A 25,244-nucleotide genomic window follows, 5' to 3' on the forward strand; every position below is an offset into this window, starting at 1 on the left:
TGTGGCCTTTTGTGTCTAGCACCATACATTTTTTTCCAATACCATATCATTTTGAACTTAAAGACAGTGATGAATGTAACATATGAAAAAATAAAGGTTATAGTGGAAGCTACACAGCATGTGAGATAAGTAAGTACAGTTACTTTTCTAGATGTAAATCCATTCAGATAAACAATATAGCTTTAACATTTTAAATGTAGAATTGAAATCTTCAGAAGTCATGTTCACTGAGATTTTAACCATTCAAAGCAATTGCATGTCAGGGTTACTGGAATATTGTGGCAAATCAGTACTCTTGTTCTCTGCTTATGTAAAATAAATAAGGGTAATTAGTTTAAATAATTAGCAAAAGACACTCAACTAACAATTATTCTTTCAGTAATTTTACTCTTGAACATATGGTGGTTTAATTTTGATTTCTATAGCCTATTTTGGTTAAATAATATGGCTAAACCTGAATGTTGTAATTAAAATGTTTCAAAACTACAAATCTGTTTACTGTTGAACCCAAAGAGACTTTTTAAAAAGCGGAGTATGTTAAACAAAATCGTTGATGAAATCCACTAAATTTGATTAGCTTTTTTAAAACTCCATATAATTAATCTAGGATTTTGATCACCCCATAGAAAATTTAAGCCACAGAATAAATATGCATCATTAACAATAACTTACAAAAAAGATTTCAACAGAACAAACTCTTCTGGGATAGCAAGAAGCAGGGGTTTTTGTTGAAGTGCTGGTGGAGGCAGAGGACCCCCCTCCCTTAGGTGTTATCTTTAGGAACATCATCCACCTCTTTCGAAGCAGTTCACCAACTGGGCTAAAGTGGGGGGCCAGTGGGTCTGCTCGTCTCCACCTCCTCAGCGATGGGGTTCCAAGTATGTGCCACCATGCCTGGCATTTTTATGTGTTCTGGGAATTAAACTCATGTCCCCGTGCTCATCCGGCAAGTGCTTTACCAACTGAGCATTACCCCGACCCCAGCTCGATGTTCAACTTTATAGTCTTTTGAATGTTCTTCTATCACTGGCTCTTAACTATCATGTAATAGCCTAACAATTAATGTCACCTTTTGACTACAAACAGAAGAAAACTGTCTGACTCTTACCAGTTTTCCTGACAAATATTAAATACCAGTTTATTTACTTCTTTATAACCTTTTCTGAGAAAATTTAAATAATTTATGCTAAAAAGGCAAAATTTCAATGACTTTTTATCTTTAATAGCAAAGGATAATTGGACCTATGAATCTTATATCAAGAATCGAACTGAAATGTAATTTTATTACTTTCAACACATGAAATATTGCCCCCACTAGGACTAACAATAGAAGAGCCATTATCTAATATAATCATGCCAATATGTTAATGATTTTGGAGATGCTAAAACCTGGATTAGTATTAGTGAAAAAGAAATGATTTAATTCTCTTGTCAATTTGCTCTGAAATGTTTTTTCTTGTCTTAAGAATAAAAACTTCGGGACTGGAGAGATGGCTCAGCCGTTAAGAACACTGACTGCTCTTCCAAAGAACCTGGGTTCAAATCCTAGCACCCACATGGCAGCTCATAATTATCTGTAACTCCAAGATCTGACACCCTCACATGGAATATATGCAGCCAAAACACTGATGCACATAAAAATAATACAAATAAATTATTAAAAAAATAGAATGGAAACTTCAATCCAGCATGTCAAAAGGCTGAAAAATTATTTTAAAGATCTGTATCAATAAATTTTTACTGTATTTCTACAGTGTGTTAACGAATCATGTTTGTAACCCAAATTTACTTCTCTGTAGTTTATTAAGGCCAAGTCATTCTACACATAATACAATGAAACATCAATCCAACTAGAATATTTTGAATGGTCTAAGGTAACAAAACTCAAGATGATCAATTATGAAGATTAGAAGTTAGATACATTTACATATATGCAGTAAATGTATATTTTTTCAGCTGCAGAGGCAACAAAACTCCACAAACCTTTAGTAAAATGTCTCAGTTTTGGAAAGGATTTCCAACATAACATACCACTCTTCATTAGTGTATTTGGTATCACACACAATCCTTTCCCTAACAGTAAGAACTGAATTTTCAGACAACAGTAACTTCCTTCTATTTAAATGTCCCTTCTCTCTCTGCATCTGTGAAGTAGAAGAGGGATCCTTGTCAGGGCATATTTCTATTAAACTGAATGCCTCAATATTCTCATCATAAAACTGGAAGTTGAGAACTATTATCTCAAACAATCTTCTAAGTAACAGGAAATAGTTATATAAAAGGTGTCTTCAAAAGAACCAGCCTTCTTTTTCATGTAATTTAGAAAAGATTTCACTAGACTTAGGCTTTATTGAAAGAATTGGTTTTTTTCTTTCTGGAAACCAGATTTAGATTAATACTAACAAAATCTATTGGCATGTTATTGTAAACACAATTTGATTTAAAGGCATAACCAGAACTCTGCTTCATAGTTATCAAGACAGCAAGACCATTTACAGCAACAATTATATAACCAGGCAAGCATAGTAGCAGAAAAAGTCTTTCTATGCAAAACGTTTTGTCCAGAGAGTTGGTCTAACTGCTTTCATTCACTTCTTAGCAGCTAACTATGCAGGTCTCAATCACATCCACTTCCATTGTAGTATGTCAATCATGAAACAAACTTTAAAATGTTTCAATACCCTTTCCTCACAATATTTAAAACATAAACCCAATGCCTTTTAGTTGGGGAAGGAAAACACACACAAAAAAAATTTTGTTTTACACCAAATCCAATAGTCAAATCTCTTCAAATAAAATCCCTTATTAATATAGTAACAAACTCCTATACCTTCAATGTGCATAGCTTTGTTTCAAACACCATTATTTTCAATATTACTAAGATTCTCACAATGTGAAAGGACAGATAATATAACAATATCAATGTAGGCAAATAGTGGTAAAGACCTAGAAACAGATTCTACACCACGATAAACCAGAAACCTACAATTAATATTTCTTACTGATTGGGTTGAGGGGATTCCCATTAAACATCTTCACAGGATTTATAACTCAGTATTTCTCTACTTCTACACTTTTCTTATTTTAAAAATCCTGGGTATTGACCAGATTCTGCAATCACTAAAGAGAACAAGACTATTCAGCTAAAGGTTACTGATGAGCTAAAATTTACACCATAATTTACCATAAAGAAAGTCAACACCAGTATGATACTAGGGAAATTTAAAATACTGCTTTTTTTTAAAACAAAAATCCAAGTCACAGTACCCAATGTATTTGACCACATGGCTAGAAAATTAACAAATATAGTTAATTTAAACATTAGTTTTAATAAATTATGGCTCTTCATTTAGTATTTCAAATATGTACATACCTACACACTCACCTGAATAACAGGGAGAGACAGTCGACAAGCCCCAGGCTTTCCTGCAAGACTGCTTATGAAGCCTCAACCATAAATAAAGAACTAGTCAACCGAGGAATACTGGGAGTGGGACAAAGTCCTCCGAGGGAAAAACGCCCCCATTGGTTCTCCAATACCGGTGGTCAGCCCTGGAATCATATACACACAAGTAACATTCGCGGACTGAGCAGGTAGTATCGGTGTATGTGTATTCCTAAATACACAATTAAAGAAAAAGAGGCCGTGAATTTGAGAGAGAGCGAGAGAGGGACATGGAAGAGGCTGGAGGGAGGAAAGGGAAGGAAGATGTAATTTTAAAAATTAAAAAAAAAAAAACAAAAAACCAACCTAAATTGCCTCTTACTGTGTATCAGGATCACCTGGATACCTGAGCATAGATTGTTGCTTCTGACACCCGAGAGACCTGTGAGGTCTCAAAAATAGACAAAAACTGACAAAGAATATACAGTAATCTCTGGTGAAGGAGGCTGAGAATAAAGTGAATTTAGATATTGCCCTCCATTCTTAGACTTGTCCTTCATCCTGATAACTACCAACAGAAATCAACAGCCTCCTCAAATGACAAACTACTAGGCCAATATAAAACAACTTATCTCTTTCACGATTAAGAGGTTCTCATTACATATTTTAGAGAAATAGTCACACCAGAAACTCTAGTTTTTCCCCAACACTAGATGGATGGGACAACTTTGAAGACGTTGAAGAAGTTGAAAAAACTAAGTTTTACAAATTTAAAAACTTCATGTTCACCAGTAAAACCTGAGTCAGCAATGATAATCAGCAATCAGCAACTTTTGGAACATGTGGAATGTCAATATTACAGAAACAGTATGATCATGCTTGGAATTTGTCAGCAAAGTATTAAAATTTTACCCAGGTCAAAGTTTCTCTTTATAAGTTAATGAGGCATGTAAGTCCATTAGGAATTTGAATAAATGTAGCAGAAAGAATATTTTTGCAAAATAATATGGTAGCAAAAATAAAAAGGGGAACAGCAAAAGGTGTGGAAAATAATGCCTGGTAGAGCACAGCCGCACACAACTCAGGATAGCCCTGTGTCCCCAAGCTCAGCCATTCAGAGATCACAGAAGTCAGACAAGTGGAGAAGGACTGGTGTCCAGCAATTTGCCCTTAAGAAGGAAGAATATGAAGAGGGGCACTCATTTAAAAGAATGTGTTCACAAAACATGTAAATGCTCTGGATGACCATCAGGCCTACACGTGGGTATCTGAATCAGATTCTGAGAATTATGATTTGCAAAATTATGAGAATATTTTGATGTTAATTGAAAACTTTCAAATGAACTATGATGATTTTGGAAGATGGTTGGAAATCCAGATGCAGTTCATTCACGTAAGTTGTTAACAGAACAAGTCACTATAAGTTACTTATAGAGAAAAGTAAAAACATGAAAAGGTTACTGAAATGCAGAAGGAGCTACAAGAAACAAAAGAAGTGGAGTCACAGAACATGGAAATGTGAGCAGAAATTGGAACTCCTCAATTTGGTCTTAAAACAAGCTCAACAAAGAAGAAATGCTCATTTTTTTTAAATGAAAAAATAAGAAAGTTACATTTAAAACATAGCAATATAATAAAGAAGTAACATAACTTGAAATATGTCTTAGAAAACAATGGAAACGAAAAAAATCTAAGAAATGAATAAAGAAACATGCAACATTCAAGAAAATTTAGAGAATTAAGTAAGAAATCATACTGCTTCAGTCATCAGACAGAACTCAGAATTCGAAATCTGAGATGTAAAATCTGTAAAATGGATTAAGTATTAGTGAAGTAAAACTAGAAAAACGTAAGGGATGTTACCTGGGAAAACTGGGAATTAGAACTCATCAAATAAATTGAGAAAGACTAAAGATATCTGAAGGAGGTCAATACCCAATTTCTCACACAACGTATCTTTACTAAAAACACTGAGCAGAAGACATGCCCAAGTGCCCTTGTAATTTCTGCAGGCACTTGGTACCCAAGAGATGTTTTCTTCTACCAGAAAATTTGGTGACTGGAACTTGGGGCTGACCAACAATCTTTGAATGACAAGAACCTTTCTAGAACAGAAAAGAAAAATCATCCTTCTGTCATAAATCTGGCAGGAACTTCCCAATTTCAAATCTGCAAACAGAACACTAAAAAACAATTCAGGAATAATCAAATAAAATAGAAACAGAAAAATATGAGCATATCTGGAAAGATTAGAAAGTACAAACTCATTATCACATAGTAGCAAAAATCTAAGGAGGGCAAAGATGTGGCCAGTGAGCAGCATTCTGAGGAAACGAAGCCTAACGGATGACCAGGCACACTACTGGCCACGTTCCGAAGTGTTCTACTTTGCCAAGCTTCAGACATAGGTTGGAACTCAAAATTCTAACATCTAGCATTTAACATTCTACCATCAATGTCCATGTCATGGTGTATTGCTAAGTCTGGACAGCTACTGGCTCAGAGTCAGTCGTTCTAGTTTTTCTTTGGGTTTCAGGTTTCTGATAGAATTCTTGCTTTAACTTTGGTAAAATACTAAGTTGTTTAGTTAACTTACTCATTTTAAGTTAAACACACAATAATGCATTGATAAAGACAACAAATTGTATACATTTTTAAAGTTCCCAGAGCTCTCATTTTTAAGAGATAGTTGTTTCTTAATTTAATAAATATGATTGATCTGATAAATTTTAATTTTCTTTTAAAGGCTGCATCTTTACTATATTTAGAAAAAGTGCCTATGATTACAGGAAACTTGGAAAAGCTTTGGACTAGCTTCTAAGTGATTTTTAGTGGCCGTAGTTCATAGTACTTTAGAGTACTCATGCAACAAATTCATCAAAGAATCAGAGAGGAATACTTTTTATGACGTTAATTAATCTGTAAACCCAAATGTTCACCTTCTGGTTTAAGCTAAATTCTTAGTATTTTCTTAATTAAGAATTTACCACTGTTACTTTACTTACCACATTGTTCATGTCAATTTTTGTAAAATACGGTTATTGTATTTGTTAGGATTGTATTTATTAGTACTAAAATTGTTTCAGTAAGCAAATATTTGAACTTCCAGTTCCTGTGTCTCCTGAAGTTGCTTCCACATGAAGGATTGATGGCTAAAATGCAGTGATATCAACAGCAATTAAATGTTAACTATCATGAAGAATGAGGAATACTTTTTTCTATGCAGAGTTTCATGTAAAATTCCATACCGTCCCCCTGTCTGTAGTTGTAAGACTCAAGTTTTAGTAAGTAGCTATCTCTAGGTATCCGAAACTGCAACAATAGCTTAAGAAAAACAGCTGAATTATGCTTAACTCAAATAAGATTTGTCAGTTCTTGACTATCATTTTTCACCCAGAATAAGTTGTAAAAGTATTTATTTGAACAAAATAAAAGTAGATAGAAAGTTTTCATGTACATATGCTATTATTAAAATATCCATTTCATTCAGTGAAAAAGGTGAAAAAAATGTTAATTATTTCAGTGTGGAACGAGATTGAAATTTACAAACCATGAAATTTTAAAAAATAAACATAAAACATAAGGTTAATGCTTATGTTACCCAACTATAGACACATTCTTCAGAAAAAAATTTAAAAAGCAAAGTTATATTCTGTCACATTTGATTCCTATTTCTACCTTTTGGCAAAAACAAAAGGTTTTTTGGGTTTTTTTATTATTATTGTTGTTGTTTGTTTTTTAATGCAATTCAGTCTCCCAGTTGAAACAGAAAGTTTAGGCACCTAGGTTAAAGGACAGGTAAGAAACAAGTGACTAGTCTTCCAGCTCCACTCTCAACTCTAACCAGGCCTTGAGGCTGCCACAAATCTCAAGCAGTTGAGAATCCATCTTCAATAGCCAAGGATATCGCTCCCCAGTCTGACTACCACATCTGGAAAGAGGAACCCGTAACCACAAAGAACTTCCAAAACAACATAGAAAGAGAAGACACAGTTGATTTTCAGCATCACGAGCCATTTCAGCTCACCAGTGCCAGAATTTATGTGGATAAGGAACTTTTGTCTCTGCCTCTGGAATTTACTTCTACATATCGACCCTGTATGCTCATTTCTTTAAAAGAAGCACATTAAGCGAATATGGTATAAATCAATTTCAAAACTGTAGATTCTTGACTACTTCATTACCACACTTGATTTTTACAAAAAGACACAACTCTTATGTCCTGACAGGGAAATATGAAGCATGACTGGGGAAATGTTTCAAAAAGATTATCAACCAAGATAGGTTTCTGCTCGATGTTAACTTACAAACACTTGGAAATTTCACATTTTTAAATGTCTTAAAACAATGCCGGTGTATTTTTATAGACATATAGTTCATTATACGAACATTTTAAAAGCCCCTTAAAAAGTCAAACCCTTTGAATTCTGAATATTTGAAGTTTATTCAAACAATATGCCAAATTCAAACTTATAGTGAGGTATATTTTCTTTTCAAACATTAGATACCTAGGAAAATATGAAACACCATGAAAAATTTCAAGTTAAATTCATAGGCTTGCTTTTACTGTAGTCTGTCATATAGTACATTGTGCCATGACTCCTCAGATATGGAATTTAGTGAAAAAGAACTGCATAGGATCATTTTCAGCAGAAGAGTAGTAAAGAAAAGAGGATGAAAACATTTTTTATGAGTTGTTTTGAAAGCATGAAGTCATTATTGTGCCTGTACGTAAGTACTGGAGATCATGTATGATCAATAATTAGAAAAGTATCAGAAAAACTTGATAGCAATCTTATGGCAGTGTTTAAACAACTGAATGTGTTCTGTGAAAAAAATATATGCAGGAAAATTTGAATCAAAGTTTTGCTTTTTGATAATATGGGCTTCAACCCACAGAAAACATAAAAAATTAATATTTTGGTCAAGTTCTTCTTAGTTTGAGAAGCAAAAATTTTCAGAACTTAAATATGCACACCATTAAAATTACTAATTTTAAAAATTATGCAGATAAAGATTAGATTACCCTGTCTAGCAATGTTCCAACAATTTCACACACTTCAAATATTAAGGCAACTTTTTTCCCCAATTAACAGTACATTATAAAAATATATGTCACTGCAAAACAGTATGTACATAGTGACAATAAATTGAGCTAGTTGTAGTCTTTAATACATTAATAAAGTGTCATATATTACAAAACTCATACCAGGTGCTTGCATGTATGTGCAAGTAAATACAGTTTTTAAAGTACGGGTTTTAAAACTGAGCGCAGTGAACGTCCTTCTTTAGTAAGTTCTCGAGTCACACACATACATGGCAATGGGATTGCTTCCTCCCGTTTCTCTATAACATTGTAACTGCAATTCTTCAAGTGGTCAGCCATGCTTAGGATGTCAGCAAATTTCCATTCATTAACAGAACAAAATGCAGTACTGAATCGCCATACCTAGAAGAAAATTCTGCTTTAGATTAAAATAATCCAATGAACAAAACCTCAGAATGCCCTTTTTGCTCTGCTCTAGTTGCTCTACTTCTACTTCTTTTCTATTGCTATAGAAACATAAAATAGCGAGTTCTAAATAGCTACAAATTAAAAAGGAATAAATCCATTGTTCTTCATACTGGTCAAAGTGGTGTTTCCATTTCCTCCCATAAACTTTTAAAATCATCTCTAGGTTACTTACGATACCAAATACAATGTGTTGTGTAGTAGGGAATAATGAACAGGAATGTCTATGCAATGCATGCTCAGTGCATTTTTTTTTCCTGAATATTTTTATCTGCATTTGGATTAATCTACATGACAGTGAAGCCAAAAAGACAGAAGGCCAGCTCCACATGGTAAACAGCAGATACTCTAGAAAGTAGCAGTACTGGGATGAGGGCAGCATTCATAACAATTTCTCAAGAGGGTAATGGTTTCCAAAGTAGCCAGATGCCTTACAATTCTGTGACAACAGAGTAATTTTTCAGCTGACAAGAGCAATCATCATTGCTGCCAGGCCTGGTGGCACAGGCCTGTAATTCCAGCTACCAGGGGATAAGGCAGGAGGATAACAAATTCAAGTCCTGCCTGGACGACGCATGAATTCTAGGCCAGTCTGGGCAATTTAGTGAAACCCTCCATTACAGTAAAAAAAAAACAAGAGGGCTGGGAATCAGCTAAGTAAGAATATTTTCACAGCACATGGGAACCCCTAGTTTGTCCCCCAGTATCACAATAAATAAATATCTGACAAATTACTGCTCCTTTTGTAAAGTGGAGGCAGTAACAGGCTAATGAAAGTACTGTAAAAATGCATGCTATCTAGCACACTGCAGGTGTTTAAGTGTGGATACTAGGGGAGACATATCCAAAAGCTTTAAGGCAAGAAATAAAAGGTCAGAATTGAAGTCAATGTGACTAGTCTGAAGTGACAGGAGGAAACTGAAGAGGTAAAGATTCTGAGTCATCTGAAATGTTTCATTGCCTCGATCCCTGAGGCAATGGGTAAATATTAAGTTTTAAGCACTGCATCAACTATAACAAATATACTTAAAACTATGTAATTCCAGGTTTTTTGGAGGGAATATACTGGAGAAGAACCCAAAGCTGTGGTGGTAATCCAGAAGGAATCCAAGGTGAAATGGCGAGGCAAACCGGAGAGGTATGAAAAAGGACCATCAACTAGAATTTGGGAAGAAAGGGGATAGAAGAGAGTCAACCCTTACTCCTAAAGCCCTGGTTTGGGCAGCTTAGTAAACAAAGATGCTACCTCTGAGATTAAGTGGGTAGAGGGCAGAGTAAGCTGGACATGTTGAGTCTGGGGAAGCTGTGAGATAATCACATAGACATGTTCAGTAGAATCTTGTATATTGTGGTTTACGCTCAACAGAGAAAATAGGAGCATACTGATATAGAATCTGTATAAATAATAACAATTTAATCCTCAAGACTAGGTCTCTGTAGAAATTCACACTACCAGAAAATATGTCGTTCCATATATAAATACTAGTGACTAAGGACAAAGACAATTACAGTATCTTATTCCAAAGGACAGAGATGCCCTGAATCATTTAGAAAATAAAATACGTATATATAGCTAGCTGAAGAAACTTTATGTCACCAGAACTTTTTGAGAAAAAAAAAACTCAAAATAATTCATGTGTTCATCCTCTGGTCAAAGTCTCAAGAAAGCAGAGAAGCAGACACAGACTAGAGCAATGAGTAAAGACAAAACCTAAAGGGCTAAGAATAAAGTTACATAAATCTGAATGTTGTGCAGTCAAATATTGTTTATTCAAGCTGCTATACAAAGATTCATCTTATGTGGTATGGAATGCTACTTTAACTGTGTAAAGGTGTGTTACATTTGTTTAACGATGTAAGGATGTGTGTTTAATTATGTAAAGATGTGTTGCATTTGTTTCATCTTGTCTGCCTAGAGCATCTGATTGGTCTAATAAAAAACTGAACAGCCAATAGCTAGGCAGGAGAGGGATAGGCAGGGCCGGCAGGCAGAAAGAATAAGGAGGAGAAATCTAGGCTCGCCAGAGAGGAGAAGCTGAGGAGGAGGGAGAAAGAGAGGGACATGCCCGGGGTCAGTCAGCCATACAGCTGTCAGCCAGCCAGAGACGAGAGAGAAGCAATGAAAGATACATAGAAGGAAAGAAAAGGTAAGAAGCCCTGAGGCAAAAGGTAGATAAAGAGAAACGGGTTAAGTTAAAAGAGCTAGCCAGAAACAAGCCTAGGTTAGGCCAAGCATTCGTAACTAATAAGAAGGCTCCATGTCATGATTTGGGAGGTGGCTGGTGGCCCAAAAGAAAAAGCCTGGTACAATTATGGGTCTCTAGTCACAGATGCCTGAGATTGCCTTGGATAGTACTTCTAATAGAAGAAGCTAGGCAAAAGCAGAATGTAAATAAAATTGAAGTCTGCCTAAATTTCCACATCAATTTTTTAAATAATATTTATTCCCCTTTTGCAGTAAATCCGGAGTCTCCATACACAGTAACAAATAGGCTAACCTATTCATCTCACTTCAGCCTCACTCACCTATTAAGGCTATCACCCAAGCAGTTTGTTGGTCAATTACTAGGATGACTGTAGTAACAGTTTGTGTGTGTGTGTGTGTGTGTGTGTGTGTGTGTGTGTGTGTGTATTTCTCATCCTGAAAAAGACACTATTAAGAATGGAGTCAACTGAAGGCCAAAGGAAATCCTTTCCTAGGTTCCTCAGCTGTCTTATGGTGACAATGTTTGAGACAAAATTAGAAGATGACAGGTAGTAAAGTAACATGGGCACCAAGTTTTTAGTGTAGACCTGAAGAAAAACTGGTTGTCTGAAGACACAGAAATATTAGGACAGAAATCTATGATATACTAGTGATTGTGATGAAGAATTCTAATGACTTTAGTCCTTTATTATCACTTTTAAAATGTGTCATCATATTGACTTAGTACATTATAGGATATGGTCACTTTTTCAAAAAGTTGTTAGATATATAATAGCATTATTAAGTGCCTACTTTATGTTAAAAGAGGTTGATAAATTAAAATTAAACCAACCTTTTCCTTTATCTGCCATGATGAATTTCCTTCTGGATACTTCTTTTTCCCCCACTGCAATATTACCATTCCACGAGACTGAAGTAGACTGCCACACACATCCCTCATTAGCCTGGATACACAGGAAAGCTGGCATAAACTGAAGCCATCTAGGAAGCCTGCAATATGCTGCAGTACCTCAAATGGGAGACTACTTAGATGGTCACTACGTAATCCCAACACACAGTTTCTCGAAGGCTCTTCTAATACTGTAGATACACATGGCTGAACTCCAAATGACCTTAAATGGCGGTCATGTATAATCTTTGCTCCTTGTGTTGATGGACAAAATCTACGCTGAGAATAGGTACAACCATAATAAGCCAAAGGACACCTCTGTTCCATCCATCCATTGAGTCCAGCATGGATGTCACCATGTACATTCTTAAAATGGGAAGAAAATTCTTTTCTTCTAAATAACTGTCCACATACAAAGGTAAACATTGAACGCTGCTTAGGCTGGTACCTAGCAACACATTCCAAAACTAGATCCAGCCCAAGTGTCTGAAAAGGACTTGGATTTGAAAGCTGTGGATTGGCATGATCACACGCTGAAGCTGAGGCTATCTCTCCAACCATTGTATTTGTAGCTAATATTGCAGATGGAAGTGAGAACGTCTGTGTCCCAAAGTCAATGTGATAAACATCAACCATGCGGCTATCAGATATACCCCTCCCACCTGGAGAATCTCCCAGACAAAAGAGTAATGCTGCTGTAATCAGATCGATTCCTTGGAGGTCCATGGGATCTTCTGCAACTTCTAAATCTGATGTATCGACTGCTTTGTCTTCCTTTGGTATATACCATGAATTAGAAAGAAACTTGAATGAAGGAGCATGACTGAAAGGTGAGTTATCAACATCCTTCAAGTCCCCAAAGTCTCCCTTTTTCCAATGCAAGTCCTCCTCCTCATCTTCATCTGGCATGAGGATGTGTTGAAATGTGCTATCGGGCAAAGCATTGAAAGGAATTATTTCCCTAAGTTGTGCTGCTACTAAAAGTGAACCGGAAGGTTCTAAAGTACCATCTGCTGCTGCACAGTCTCCATTTTCTATGTTACTTTCTATGGAATCACCAGGAGAATTTTGATTCTGGTCTTTGACCTGTGAACACATATTTTCCAAAGGAAAGCCATTACAAAGAGCAGAAGTACCAAAAGAGCTTGTATTTAAGTCGCATAGTAAATCACTGGAACCATTTTGTTCAGACTGAGCATTCTGACTTGCGCCATCAAGGTCAACTCCACCTACTGCCCCTACCTCATCCTCATGAAGGTGGTCCTGGTCTTTTAAGTTTCTTTCCTGGAAACTTTCTCTGCTATTCTCATCCACTTCATCTGTGGTAGCATGAAGACTTGTATTTAACATGCCAATGTCTCTTGTGGCAGAATTCAGGATATCTAAAGCAGCAGCCAAACTTCTGGTTGTTTCTACAGTAGCTTGATAAAGTGCACCATATGATTCTTCATCAACAGATACCAACCCATTAGCACATGGCAGTTCCTGAACACTTGATTTCACTGAAATTTGTTCTCTAGGTTCAGATATTTTATCAGTTGCTTTTGACATCATGGTGGCAACTTTGAGAGATTCCAAAAGCATTCTTTGGTCTTGAAGAGCCAAGGCCATGTCTAATTGTGCCACTTCATCAACATCTCTGCTTAGATTTTCATATGATTTCCGGTCTGCGTAACTAACTGGCCATCGGTTCCATTCCATAGTACAGCACACCACACTTGCAGGACACATTTCTAGATGTTCAGCAACTTTATTTCGTGCCATGGTAAATGGACATCCAAAGTTACTATTTAAGCAAGGTACTCGTTCAAAGGGACACAAGAGTCGATGTTCATCAGCTTTACAAGAATGGAAAACTGCTCCACAGACCAATGGACAACCAATCAGGTCACAGGAAATCCCAGGCTCTGGTCTGGTCATACACCGTCTACTGACACAATTCACACAGTGTGGGTGCTGCTGTACCTCTTCTTCCATAATGGCCAGTCCAGCTCTAGTTTTTGAAATAGAAAAAGGTAATGCCATTAGACAAAAACTGTATAATAAATCAAATCACCCATATGTTCTAGGTTATTCTTGAGAATGAAATATATAAAATCCATACATACAACAAACATTTAAGTGGTTACTTTGACACATAATTAATACATCTTAAAGGCACTTAAGTGGGCTGGAGAGATGGCTCAGAGGTTAAGAGCACTGGCTGCTCTTTCAAAGGTCCTGAGTTCAATTCCCAGCACCCACATGGTGGCTCACAACCATCTATAACGAGATCTGGCGCCCTATTCTGGCCTGCAGGCATATATGCAGGCAGAACACTGTATGCATAATAAATAAATAAATCTTTAAAAAAAGGCACTTAAGCACTTTTAGTAACAATCTGGTATTTTAAAATGTCAAAGTTTCACATTTACATACTAGGTAACAATAAGTATAACAGGCATATTGTGGCTTCCATATAAAATATTCAAAATATAGTACTGTATAAAATAAATTATAATAAAAGTGCTATTTTAAAAACACTGGAATTTCAGAGACTACTATAGATTTTAGCTTTTAAATTTCAATTAACTTGATTCTAATATGCCTTACTGCAAACCCCTCATCATATTGTTGAGAATACATATGTACATTCATTACTTCTCAGGGCCAGCTCTCATTACTTTACTAAATATTAATTTCTTACTAATTACTAGGTACCAAGCACTGTGTCCCCTCTGGCAACATACAGGTAAATTAGCATCTCATCTTAAAGGAATTACAAGGGAGGCAGAAGACAAAACTCAATCATGTTATGTGGATCAACACAATGGGAAAAAAAATAGTAGCACAGCAAAGATAATTAGCATAGAAAAGGGTTAGGCAGGGTAAACTAGTAAGAAAGAGAAATTCATTTCTGAAGTACAGTAAATGAACTGACAAAATATGTTCAGTCTTCCTAATATTAATGGATTATGGTGAAATGCAAGAAAGTCGTAAAAAATAAGGCCAAAAGGGAAATGGACCAAGCATGAATTTTATATGTTAGTCTATGGATTCAGTCTTTTAGTAACTGAAAGTCACTGATAATTTTCAGGGTAGAGAAACAGTATCCATGAAATAATATGAGGGATTACCGACACTCCCTCGTCTTTTAAAACTTTCTTTTTATTTATTCTTTGTGTCTTTCACATTATGTCTCTACATCATGTCTCCGGATCTCACCGATCGATCTCCCTCCCCTGCTCCCCCTAAATAAAACAAAATAAAATTTAAGAGAAAAAAGGAGAGCTGGGAGGTGGCAGCACACACTTTTAATCCCAGCACTCGGGAGGCAGAGCCAGGCAGATCTGGGTGAGTTCGAGGCCAGCCTGGACTACAGAGTGAGCTCCAGGACAGGCACCAAAATTACACAGCGAAACCCTGTCTTGAAAAACAAAACAAAACAAAACAAAAGCAAACAAACAAACAAACAAAAAAGGAGAGAAAAAAAGAAAGGGAGAATATCATCATGGAAGCTGCAGTGTGACACGGTAAGTCACGCAGCAAACACCTCTATCCATAGATTTTTACATGCAGGTGTTCATCCCAAAGAATCATTGGTCTGGTTCAGGTCCCTGGTCTCTGCTATACCATCGACACTGGGCCTCACTGGGACTCTTCCTGGACATTCTGTTGCTACCCTGTGCCATTGAGATCTTGCGCCCTGGGTCTGCAGGACCAACCCCCACCCCGTGCTCCAGGAAATCACAGATGGGGTGGATGTTGGGGTGGGCCAACACATAACCCTGGATAGTTGCAGGGTTGGTCAGCCTGCTAGCTCCCCCTCCCCCCTCCCGCCCCCGGAAAGTTCACTCTTTGCAGCTTTGAGCAAGGGTAGGGCCATTTCTCCCACTTTCGCCCGTCCTCAGGGTTGGTTCTCTCACACCTATACCTTGAGGACCAGCTCTACTGTGTTGCACAGGTGAGGTGTAGGGGCCACTCTCCCAAGTGCTGTAGCTGGTGAGGGGCAGGGACAGCTCTCCAGCTCTTATGACCTCAGGGCCAGCTCTTCCACCTGCCTCAGGAGTTTATGGGGCAGGGGCGCAGGACACACACACACACCACGACGACTCTCTTCCACCCATGCCAGACCTGAAAGAACCTGACAGATGATTAGTGGGACAGCTCTCCTATGCTACTTCGGGGCTGGCTCACCTCCACCTCCACCAAGAGTTGGCTCTATTGTGCTGCCCAGGCGAGGTTTGGTTGGCCTGCTCTCCCGGATACCCTCTCATCTTAAAACTGATTTTTTAACATTTTGTCAAACAAAGTTTATACCAAAAATAAGAGAAAGTGTAAACAAAATCTGACGATTTAATTGTAACTAAGCTTATTCAATAGATTTTTTTCTAAAATCTTTAACTGCTTCATTGGTTTTTGTCAGTGGTGAAAAGTTAAATAATACCTGTCTGTTGCTATCACTCTTATTTCCTAGTCAAATCTGAAGACAACAAAAACTAAAATCTTGTAGTTTCCTAGTTATCTACTCAGTAGCCCTCTCATTGTCTTTATTATTCCTACCCCACATTAAGACTGCTCTACTAAGATCCTCACCAATCTAAAGGGCTCCTCTTTCCTCCTCCAGCCCCATCACCTCTGCTGTATCATCAGGATTACCAACTCCTCCTTCTGGACTGATAACCCTCCCTTACCATGTCAGTACACTTAACCAAGTTCCCTCCTACCTCTCTGGCTAGTCATCTCTTACATATTACTTTTTGTTGGGGAATATTATTTTAAGGTGTGATACTTTTGTTGATGTTGCATTTGTTGAACTCTGTGAAGCTGTGTTACTGTGCCTGTCTAAACACCTGATGGTCTAATAAAGAGTTGTACGGCAAAGCAGAAAGGGACAGGTGGGGCTGGCAGGTAGAATAAATAGTAGGAGAAATCTGGGGAGGGGGGGAAGATCTAGGAGAGAAGGAGGAGGACTCAAGGGGCCAGCCACCCAGCTACACAACCAGCAATGGAGTAAGAAAGAAAGGTATACAAAAGTAGAGAAAGGTAAAAGCCCAGAGGCAAAAGACAGACAGGTTAATTCAAGGTAAGAAAAGCTGGCAAGAAACAAGCCAAGCTAAGGCCAGGCATTCATAATTAAGAATATGCCTCCATGTGTTATTTATTTGGGAGATGGGTGGCAGGCCCCCCAAAAGAGCAGAAACAGACAGCAACAACTTTTCTTCAGGATTTCATGTCATTCTTGTTCACACTATGCATTCTTCCTGGGTATGCTAGGTTTTTGCAACTTTCATTTACCATCTGTAGGCAGAAAACTCATGTATACATCCCGCCTAGAAATCTTCCAAACACCAGACCTCTTCAGCTATATTTCTACCTGTATATCGCAGAGACAATTCAACTCAGTGTTTTCTACAATAAATTACACTGTACTGTATAATTTTCTAAATAAAAAGATTTGTAGCCTATTTTCTTCATTGTGTACATATGGTTGTTAACTCTCTGACGGGTATTTCCATAAATTCTAGCTTGGTTTCAGGTGGGTAATCACTCCACAAATTGTTACAACATTTTTCTTGGTTGAAGACTATTATTCCTCAAACAGGAATAATAAACAACCAGCTGTTATTAAGAGCTTTATTAGGACAAAGTCTCAAGCTGATATTGTGCTGGTCAATGATGCCATGAAAAATGTACACATTCAACACCAGATCATTTTTAAATTATGCTTTAAAATAGCAGAATGACTCAAATACTTTCAAAATGTTGTTTTCTCACAATTCCATAGGCAAGAGTTGGCTCTTTAAACAAGTTGTACTAAAAGAACAAGAAAGGGAATGAGAGATTTAATTATGGCAAATATTTATAATTAAAGTAATGAAAATGTTTAATAAGAATTAAGACAAACCTTGCTGAGGGATTAGATTGTGAAAACAGCTGGAGCTTTCTTATTTTGCAATAACAAGACTGAGTTTATCTCACATGCTAGAGGTTAAACTTGACTGTTGCTAAGAGAGAAACCTAAAAATACAAGCAGTTCCAACAGTGACTGCCACTTTTAGGACTTGTATGAGCACTTTATGTTATTGTACACACCATCACACAATCACATCAGGCAGAGCACATTTAAAGGTACTACCTAATTCAAAGGTGTTTAAAATAATGACCACTGCAATTCTGACTAACATTCAAAAACAGTAACAACTTGCAAAGGTAAGAGAAGGCTCTCAAGTTTCAAAATAAGTAGCCTCTTCCACATTACTCCTCTATCAATAAAAATGTTTTTTTTAAAAAAATGCAGCCACAGCAACATATCTGTGGTATTTTATTACTTTTTGAAGTAGAATTACAAAAAAGGAGTAATATTAATTGTATTACCTACTCTATCCTTCTTAACAAATACCAAGTCAATTTCCTACAACACAGAGAAAAATAGTGTTCAGAAGTAGTAAGTGACTTGCCCAAAGTCATCTATCTAGTTAAGAGACAGAGGTGGGACTTAAATGTACATCTTATCAATATTCACGTGCAATGGTAGACATGTTTACTTATAAACAGCTAAGAAAATAGCTCTTTAACAACTGATGATTTAATTTTAAGATGTTATTTGAGGAATGAAGATTACACAATTTTGCTTGTAGTTTATTCTAACACTTAATCACTCTTGATGGTCAAAAATCTTTTCGTTCTTTGTAATTATTAAAGCACATTACTTTGCTTTGACCACATGTTTTAAATAGGAACATATGAAGCAGTATGAATTTAACCAGTCTCAACATATCTTTATAAAGTAGGTCAAGTCCATTTTAAAGTTAAATATACAAAGAAATAAGAAAATATAGTAATAGTCTTTCCAAAGAGAGAGGCTTGGCTTCAAACTTTAAAGCTCTTCCAGATCCATCCTCTTTCTAATCAAGATTATTATAAAATTTAAAATGCCATTATATATAGAGTATGTCAAATTGCTCATGAACTCTGTGAAACAGGTTTTAAAACTTCAGTTCTTGACTTATCAGTTGAACAATGACACAGCAAGCCTAGGAGAAAACATGTTGCTAAATTATGGCTTCAAGTTCAAGATGAGCTTCATTAAACTTAATGGGTTTTTAAAAACATGCTAAAATCAATTTCTATTAAGCTATACTTGAAAGAATTACTGAAAAAGTTTCATTAGACTAAAACTTATTTGTAAATGATGGAATCTTTTACAATAGTTTCCGTTTTCTCTAACAGAAGTTGGTTGGCAACTCACACTGTGTGGCTGACTAGCAATCCTTAAAAATAGTTTTAAGACATGGCATTTTCTCATACAATGAAATGAGAGCTTGCCTTTTAAGGCACAGAGCCAGTACCCCCAACTGTTTCTCAACATTCACTAAAATATATTCAGGAGATAATATAATCATGAACTGGCACAATTTTAAAATATGCTAAGAAAAGTTGTTTAACACCACTTAGGGCTACTTCCAATGTGTACCAGTTTCAGAGAAATACACACAGATACCCACACCTCTCCCTCCTCATATGCCACGTGTTTCAACTTGAATTTTGGCTTGTGACCCTCCCCTAGAACCCAAGGCAAGACATGGAGCCCTTACAAAACACATGCTTATTACATGGGACACTTTAGGGCATTACTAGGGACAACTGAAAATAAATCACTGTTCTTTTTAATAACTAGTTCTATAGGAAAACTATAATCTCCAAGAACATCAAAACTATCTCTGTCTCATACATCTTTATGTTCCCTGAATTCAAAATTGTGCTTCAATTTGAGATTCATTTGTGTAAATACACGAATGAAAGAATACAAGAAAATGAATTCCCAAACAGACATTCTTAATTTCATGGAAAAAATGACCATGATAAAAACTTACAGATCTAACATTAGAAAATTAGTTTAAAACAAAATACCTCAACCAGTCATACATAATGGTGCTCAAACACTTCCTTTTTCAAATTTTTTTCTTTTATTATTAAGACATTTTTCTATTCATTTTACATACCAACCACAGATTCCCCTGTCCTCCCTCCTCCCGCCCCCCAGAATTCCCCCCAACCCACACCACATTCCCACCTCCTCCAAGGCAAGGCCTCCCTCCCATGGGGAGTCAGCAGAGTCTGGTACATTCAGTTGAGGCAAGTCCAAGCCCCGCCCCCCTGTACCAAGCCTGCGCAAGGTGTCCCACCATAGGCACTGGGCTCCAAAAAGCCCACTCATGCACCAGGGACGGATCCCGATTCCACTGCCAGGGGTCCCCTAAACAGTTCAAACTAAACTGTCTTGCTTATCCAGAGGGCCTAGTCCAGTACCATGGGAGGCTCCACAGCTATTGGTCCACAGTTCATGAATTCCCATTAGTTTGATGCTGTGGGATGGTCTGTATGTCAAGTGTGTTGCTGATTGGTCAGTAAATAAATCACTGATTGGCCATTGGCTAGGCAGGAAGTATAGGCGGGACAAGGAAAAGAATTCTGGGAAGTGGAAGGCTGAGTCAGAGAGACACAGCCAGCCGCCATCAGGACAAGGAAGATGTAAGGTACCAGTAAGCCATGAGCCATGTGGCAAAGTAAAGATTAATAGAAATGGGCTAAATATAAGAGTAAGAGCTAGACAATAACAGGCCTGAGCTAATGGCCAAGCAGTTTAAATAATGTAAGAGTCTGTGTGTTTATTTTATAAGTGGGCTCTGAGACTGGCGGGACTTGGTGGTGGGAGTTGGAGAGAAATTCTCCAGCTACAGTTTGATTTGTTTGTCTCTGTACTATCATGATCTCGATGTCCTTTGCTCATAGAATCCCTCCTCTCTCATCAACTGGACCCCTGAAGCTCTGCCTGGTGCCCAGCTATGGATCTCTGCATCTGCTTCCATCAGTCACTGGACGAAGGCTCTATGATGACAGGGTAATTACCCATCTGATCACTGGAGTAGGCCCGTTCAGGCACCCTCTCCACTATTGCCAGTAGTCTAAGTTGGGATCATCCTTATGGATTCCTGGGAACTTCCCTAGCACCCTGTTTCTCCCTATTCTCATGATGTCTCCACCTTTCCTTGGTATCTCGTTCCTTGCTCTCCCACACTGTCCCTGTTCCAGCTCGAACATCCTGTTCCCTTATGTTCTCATCCCCCATCCCCTAGTTTCCCACCCCCCCAAAACCCCAGTTTGCTCATGTAGATCTCATCTATTTCTCCTTCTCAGGGTGATCTATGCATCCCTTTTTAGGGTTCTCCTTGTTAGCTAACTTCTCTGGGGCTGTGGGTTGTAGTCTGGTTATCCTTTGCTTTACATCTAGTATCCACTTAGCTCAAACACTTCCTAAGCACCTAGTTAATGTGTCCCAGGCATCTTATATGAAGACTAAACCTTAAAAAAAAAAAGCAAATCAATGGGAAAGATAAATCAAAAGGTAACTTCAAATTTTTCTACCTTTTTAAAATCTTAGAAAACTGAATACTGAGAGAAGTGCCAGGTTTAAAAAGAAAAGACAATAGTTATTGTCTGTACATGTACAGGTGAGCAGGGCACAAAGGAAAAAAATCAGCTCAAAATACGAAGTGGCATCAGCCTACTCTACTGCTTAGTATTATACTTAAATATTAGATGAAACAGACTTCTACTAAACAAAACACGTTTTAATGTAAGGCTGATTGTGGAACCAGTCTTGTCTAATGATAAGGAAGTCCGTTACAAAAATCAACAATTTAGCTATCAGTTCTAAGTGTCTGTAGGAAATCTTACCTTTTGTATAGTCAGAGGTACTAGTACATAGTAAGAAGAAACACTGAATGACCCACTAATAAAATAGGTGCATTAATTCTGAAGGTAACAAATCTATACCTCAGTCACTTTATCTGCTTTTAAAGGGTGGAGGAGGTGGTATCCAGGTAGCTCAGCAGTAAAGCACTTGTCTAGCAGATCCAAGTGCTTGGATTCTGTTTTGAACACGAGACACACACACACACACACACACACACACACACACACACACACACACACACCATAAAAGACTTAAAGCCATGGTGGTGGTGTAGATAGCTACACATGATGAAAATTAGATTACTACTAAATTCCCAACTCATAGCACATACCCCCAATCCAAAGGTGTTCTAGTTTCATTAAACTGCTGTGGTAACACATAAAGCACCTGGGTCAAAAGCAACAACAGGGAGGAATAGGGTTGTTTCAGCTCACACTGCGGGGTCACGGTTTATCCGATGAAGTCAGGGCAGGAACTCAAGCAGAAACCATGGTGGAATGCTGCTTTTTGGCTTGCTCACTGTCTGATGCTCAGCTGGCTTTCTTATATAGTCCAGGACCACCTATCAGCCTAGGGATTGGTAGTGCTCACAGAGGGCTGGACCCTCCCACATCAATTAATAATAAAGACAATCCAGCACAACATCCTCCCAGGCCAGAGTGGGCTAGGTAATCCCTCAATTGAGGCTTCTCTCAGCTAACTCTAGGGTTTGTCAAGTTCACAACTGAGACTAACCAAGGCAAATGGATAAATGAGTTACATTTTCTATTTATTTCATTAAACTTTACTTCTGGCTTTACAGAAAAATGAACTAATGATATAAATATTTATTTTCATGTTCTTACCCATCCCTCCAGATGTACTATAATCAAAACATTTATCTGTCATTTCCAACCTGGTCATGGTTAAAAATTTTTAAATAAAAGTTCTAACTACTCACAATTTTCTCCACTAAATAAACAAATGAAATAATCATAGACTTATATCAGAAATCAAAATGTTAGAAAACATTTAACACTCAGACCAGAACCTATTTGAGTTAATACATGATAAAAACAGGTCTACCCAAACAGCAGGACTGAGTCTAAGACAGCAAGAGAGAGTGGGCTTCTATGGAGCCTCAGCTTTCCAGCCTGAGGCAATTACTCTACTTTGAAACAATCCAGAACTTCTGAAAGGCTGATTACAGTTATTTCTGTGCCTAAGAGTATATAAACATAGTTACCCCAAATGGCTGTACTCTGCTTTACACAACTGCCAGATTTATATTCAACTACTTTTAAATATTACTTAAATTTATAAAGCTTACTAAATGCAGCTCTATGACTCTACCCAGTGCTAACATTAACTATTCTTTAAAACAGAAAAAAAGACATCTTTTTGATTAAAAAAAACCAACAACTAAGTTTTAATTGAGGTATATTCTGTAACTGAGGTATATTTATGTTTAATGCTTTCAGTATGCACAAACAATATACAAGCAACTACTTCAACTTGAATCTCTCCTAGCCATCACAATGAATATGAAATTTAATATTTACTCAGTCCTTTTAACTTAAAAGTTTTACCAATAAATATAATGTATAAACACAATGACATTCTCCAAGACCATGCCCAGCAAGAATAATTCCTTTTATAAAAGTAAACAGTCTTAGGAACTTATTTACAAGATTATCTAAGTCACACTTTAGAAACATGCTATATCAAATAATAAACACATTAACTAAAGCCGGTTTGAGTGACCTTAAAGTACCTTTCCAACCATATACGAAGGGTCAACAATTCTTTTATGCAGTATTATTTTTTAAAGCATATTTTATTTATATTTTAAAACAAAAAAATATACAAAAAAAACTCCAAACCTGAATCAAAACATTCAAAAACACTGGACTGAAATTAAACGGATACTACATAGGCAAACTTCAGTTTCTTATACCATTCATAAAACACCTACTATTTCTAGAATCACATACACACAAAAGCTTATGTCACTATATTAAGTATCAGGTACAAACTGGCAATCTAAGAAGTTAGCTAAACACCATGTTGTCCCCAACTAAACTCCTACAGCAAAAAAACAGTGACTAAGCATAAAGAAGTGTGATTCAACGAAACTGTACTGGGAGCGTGTACGCTTTAGAAAAACCCAACGGGAACACTTCATGCTATTCTTTTCTTTTTGCCAGCCAACACAGGATTGTTTTGGAAAACTTTGGTACAAAAACGTGCAAAGCGTGCTAATGTAACTTACTGTGTCTGAAATTTAGCAACCAGCAAATGAAAACTCCAGAGACCTTTTGAGACTTCGTAGTGAGAATTTTAACCCTCATTGATACCAGAATGCCCATAAATAACTTCATCTTGGATCAGAGTCAACAAAGCAATCATGGGAGAAAAGGTCAACTCCTTCCCAAGCATCTTTTATCCGGGATTTACCGCAGGAGAACCACAGTAAACACGGGCCGCCATCGAGGTAAAAAAGTATTCCCGGGTGACTCTGCATCCACCGTGCGTTCCATGTCCTGCTTCCCATCTGGGACTCCGTGAACAGGACCCAATAACTTGGGGGGGGGGGGGATCCCTAAGTTTCCCTTTAACAAGGGCCAAGGCTAAGCAAGCCTCGGCGCCTCTCACTTCCATGAATGGAAAAGTTACCAACTTCGCTCATCCCGTGGAGACAGTTTGGAGATGCCTCGCAGTCCTTTTAACCCGTGGGTGCCCAAACCACCCAAGTTCACTTCCTACAAGCCCGAGAGGGGGCGAGCCTGGCTTCCCGGGGACCTCCGCGCACACAGTGCAGGGGACCTCACCCGGGTCTGCGTCCCCCGGGGGTCGGGGCGCCATGGGCCGGACGCCACAAGGGAGGGCCACACACACACACACACACACACACACACACACACACAGGCGGCCCCGGGCGCGCCGGTCCCGCGTCCCCGGCCGAGCACGACAGGCCCAGGGCGGTGCCGACTCCACCGGGCCCGCCGCCCCCTCGAGCCCGCGCCGCCCGGGCCGCTGACCCGGCGCGACTAGCCCCGTTCGCCCGCGTCCCCGCGTGCCAGCCTCCCGCGGCCCTCGCTACACTCACCGGCCCGCGCGCCCGCAGCGCCGCTCAGGCCCCGGCTGCCCTGGCCGTCGCGCCCGGCGGCTCGGCACCGTCTCCGAACCGAACCGAGCACGGAGATCCGCCTGTCCGATTCCTCCGCGCCGCCGCCGCCGCCGCCGCTGCCGCTGCCGCTGCCGCCGGGGCCGGACCGCCGCCTTTTCTCCTCGGCCTCCAACCGCCACCGCCCTCCTCGCGCGCCCCGCCCCGCCCCCACGGAGCCCCGCCCCCACGGAGCCCCGCCCACCCCGGCCGGGCCGCGGGCAGGCGAGCGGGCGGGCGGGGCCGCGCACGCACGGCCCGCGGGGCGCGCGCACGCTGCCCTCTGCGGGGGACCGCGCGCGACCCGGGGAGGGCGGACCCGGAGAACTGGCGGTGGATGGAGCGTCGTGGTGAGGCGCGCGTCCCCG

The 25,244-nt window shown here is 38.6% G+C and overlaps 1 protein-coding gene across 2 annotated transcripts; it reads right to left on the bottom strand.

Moving 5' to 3' along the window:
* Positions 1 to 8,535: 8,535 nt before the first annotated feature.
* Fbxo30 (F-box protein 30) lies at positions 8,536 to 24,939 on the bottom strand. 2 transcript variants are annotated; one of them, XM_059272745.1, is made up of 3 exons: positions 24,820 to 24,939; positions 11,936 to 13,985; positions 8,536 to 8,834 (listed from the first exon to the last, which is right to left on the bottom strand). In XM_059272745.1, the coding sequence occupies exons 2-3, from the start codon at positions 13,967 to 13,969 to the stop codon at positions 8,631 to 8,633; spliced, it is 2,238 nt and encodes a 745-aa protein (XP_059128728.1). In that variant the 5' UTR covers positions 13,970 to 13,985; positions 24,820 to 24,939; the 3' UTR covers positions 8,536 to 8,630. The 2 variants fall into 2 exon arrangements, with proteins under 2 accessions (XP_059128728.1, XP_059128726.1); XM_059272743.1 differs by lacking the exon at positions 24,820 to 24,939 and adding an exon at positions 24,542 to 24,731.
* Positions 24,940 to 25,244: the final 305 nt, after the last annotated feature.

Source organism: Peromyscus eremicus, chromosome 8b, assembly GCF_949786415.1.
Source record: "Peromyscus eremicus chromosome 8b, PerEre_H2_v1, whole genome shotgun sequence".
Lineage (NCBI taxonomy): Eukaryota > Metazoa > Chordata > Mammalia > Rodentia > Cricetidae > Peromyscus > Peromyscus eremicus.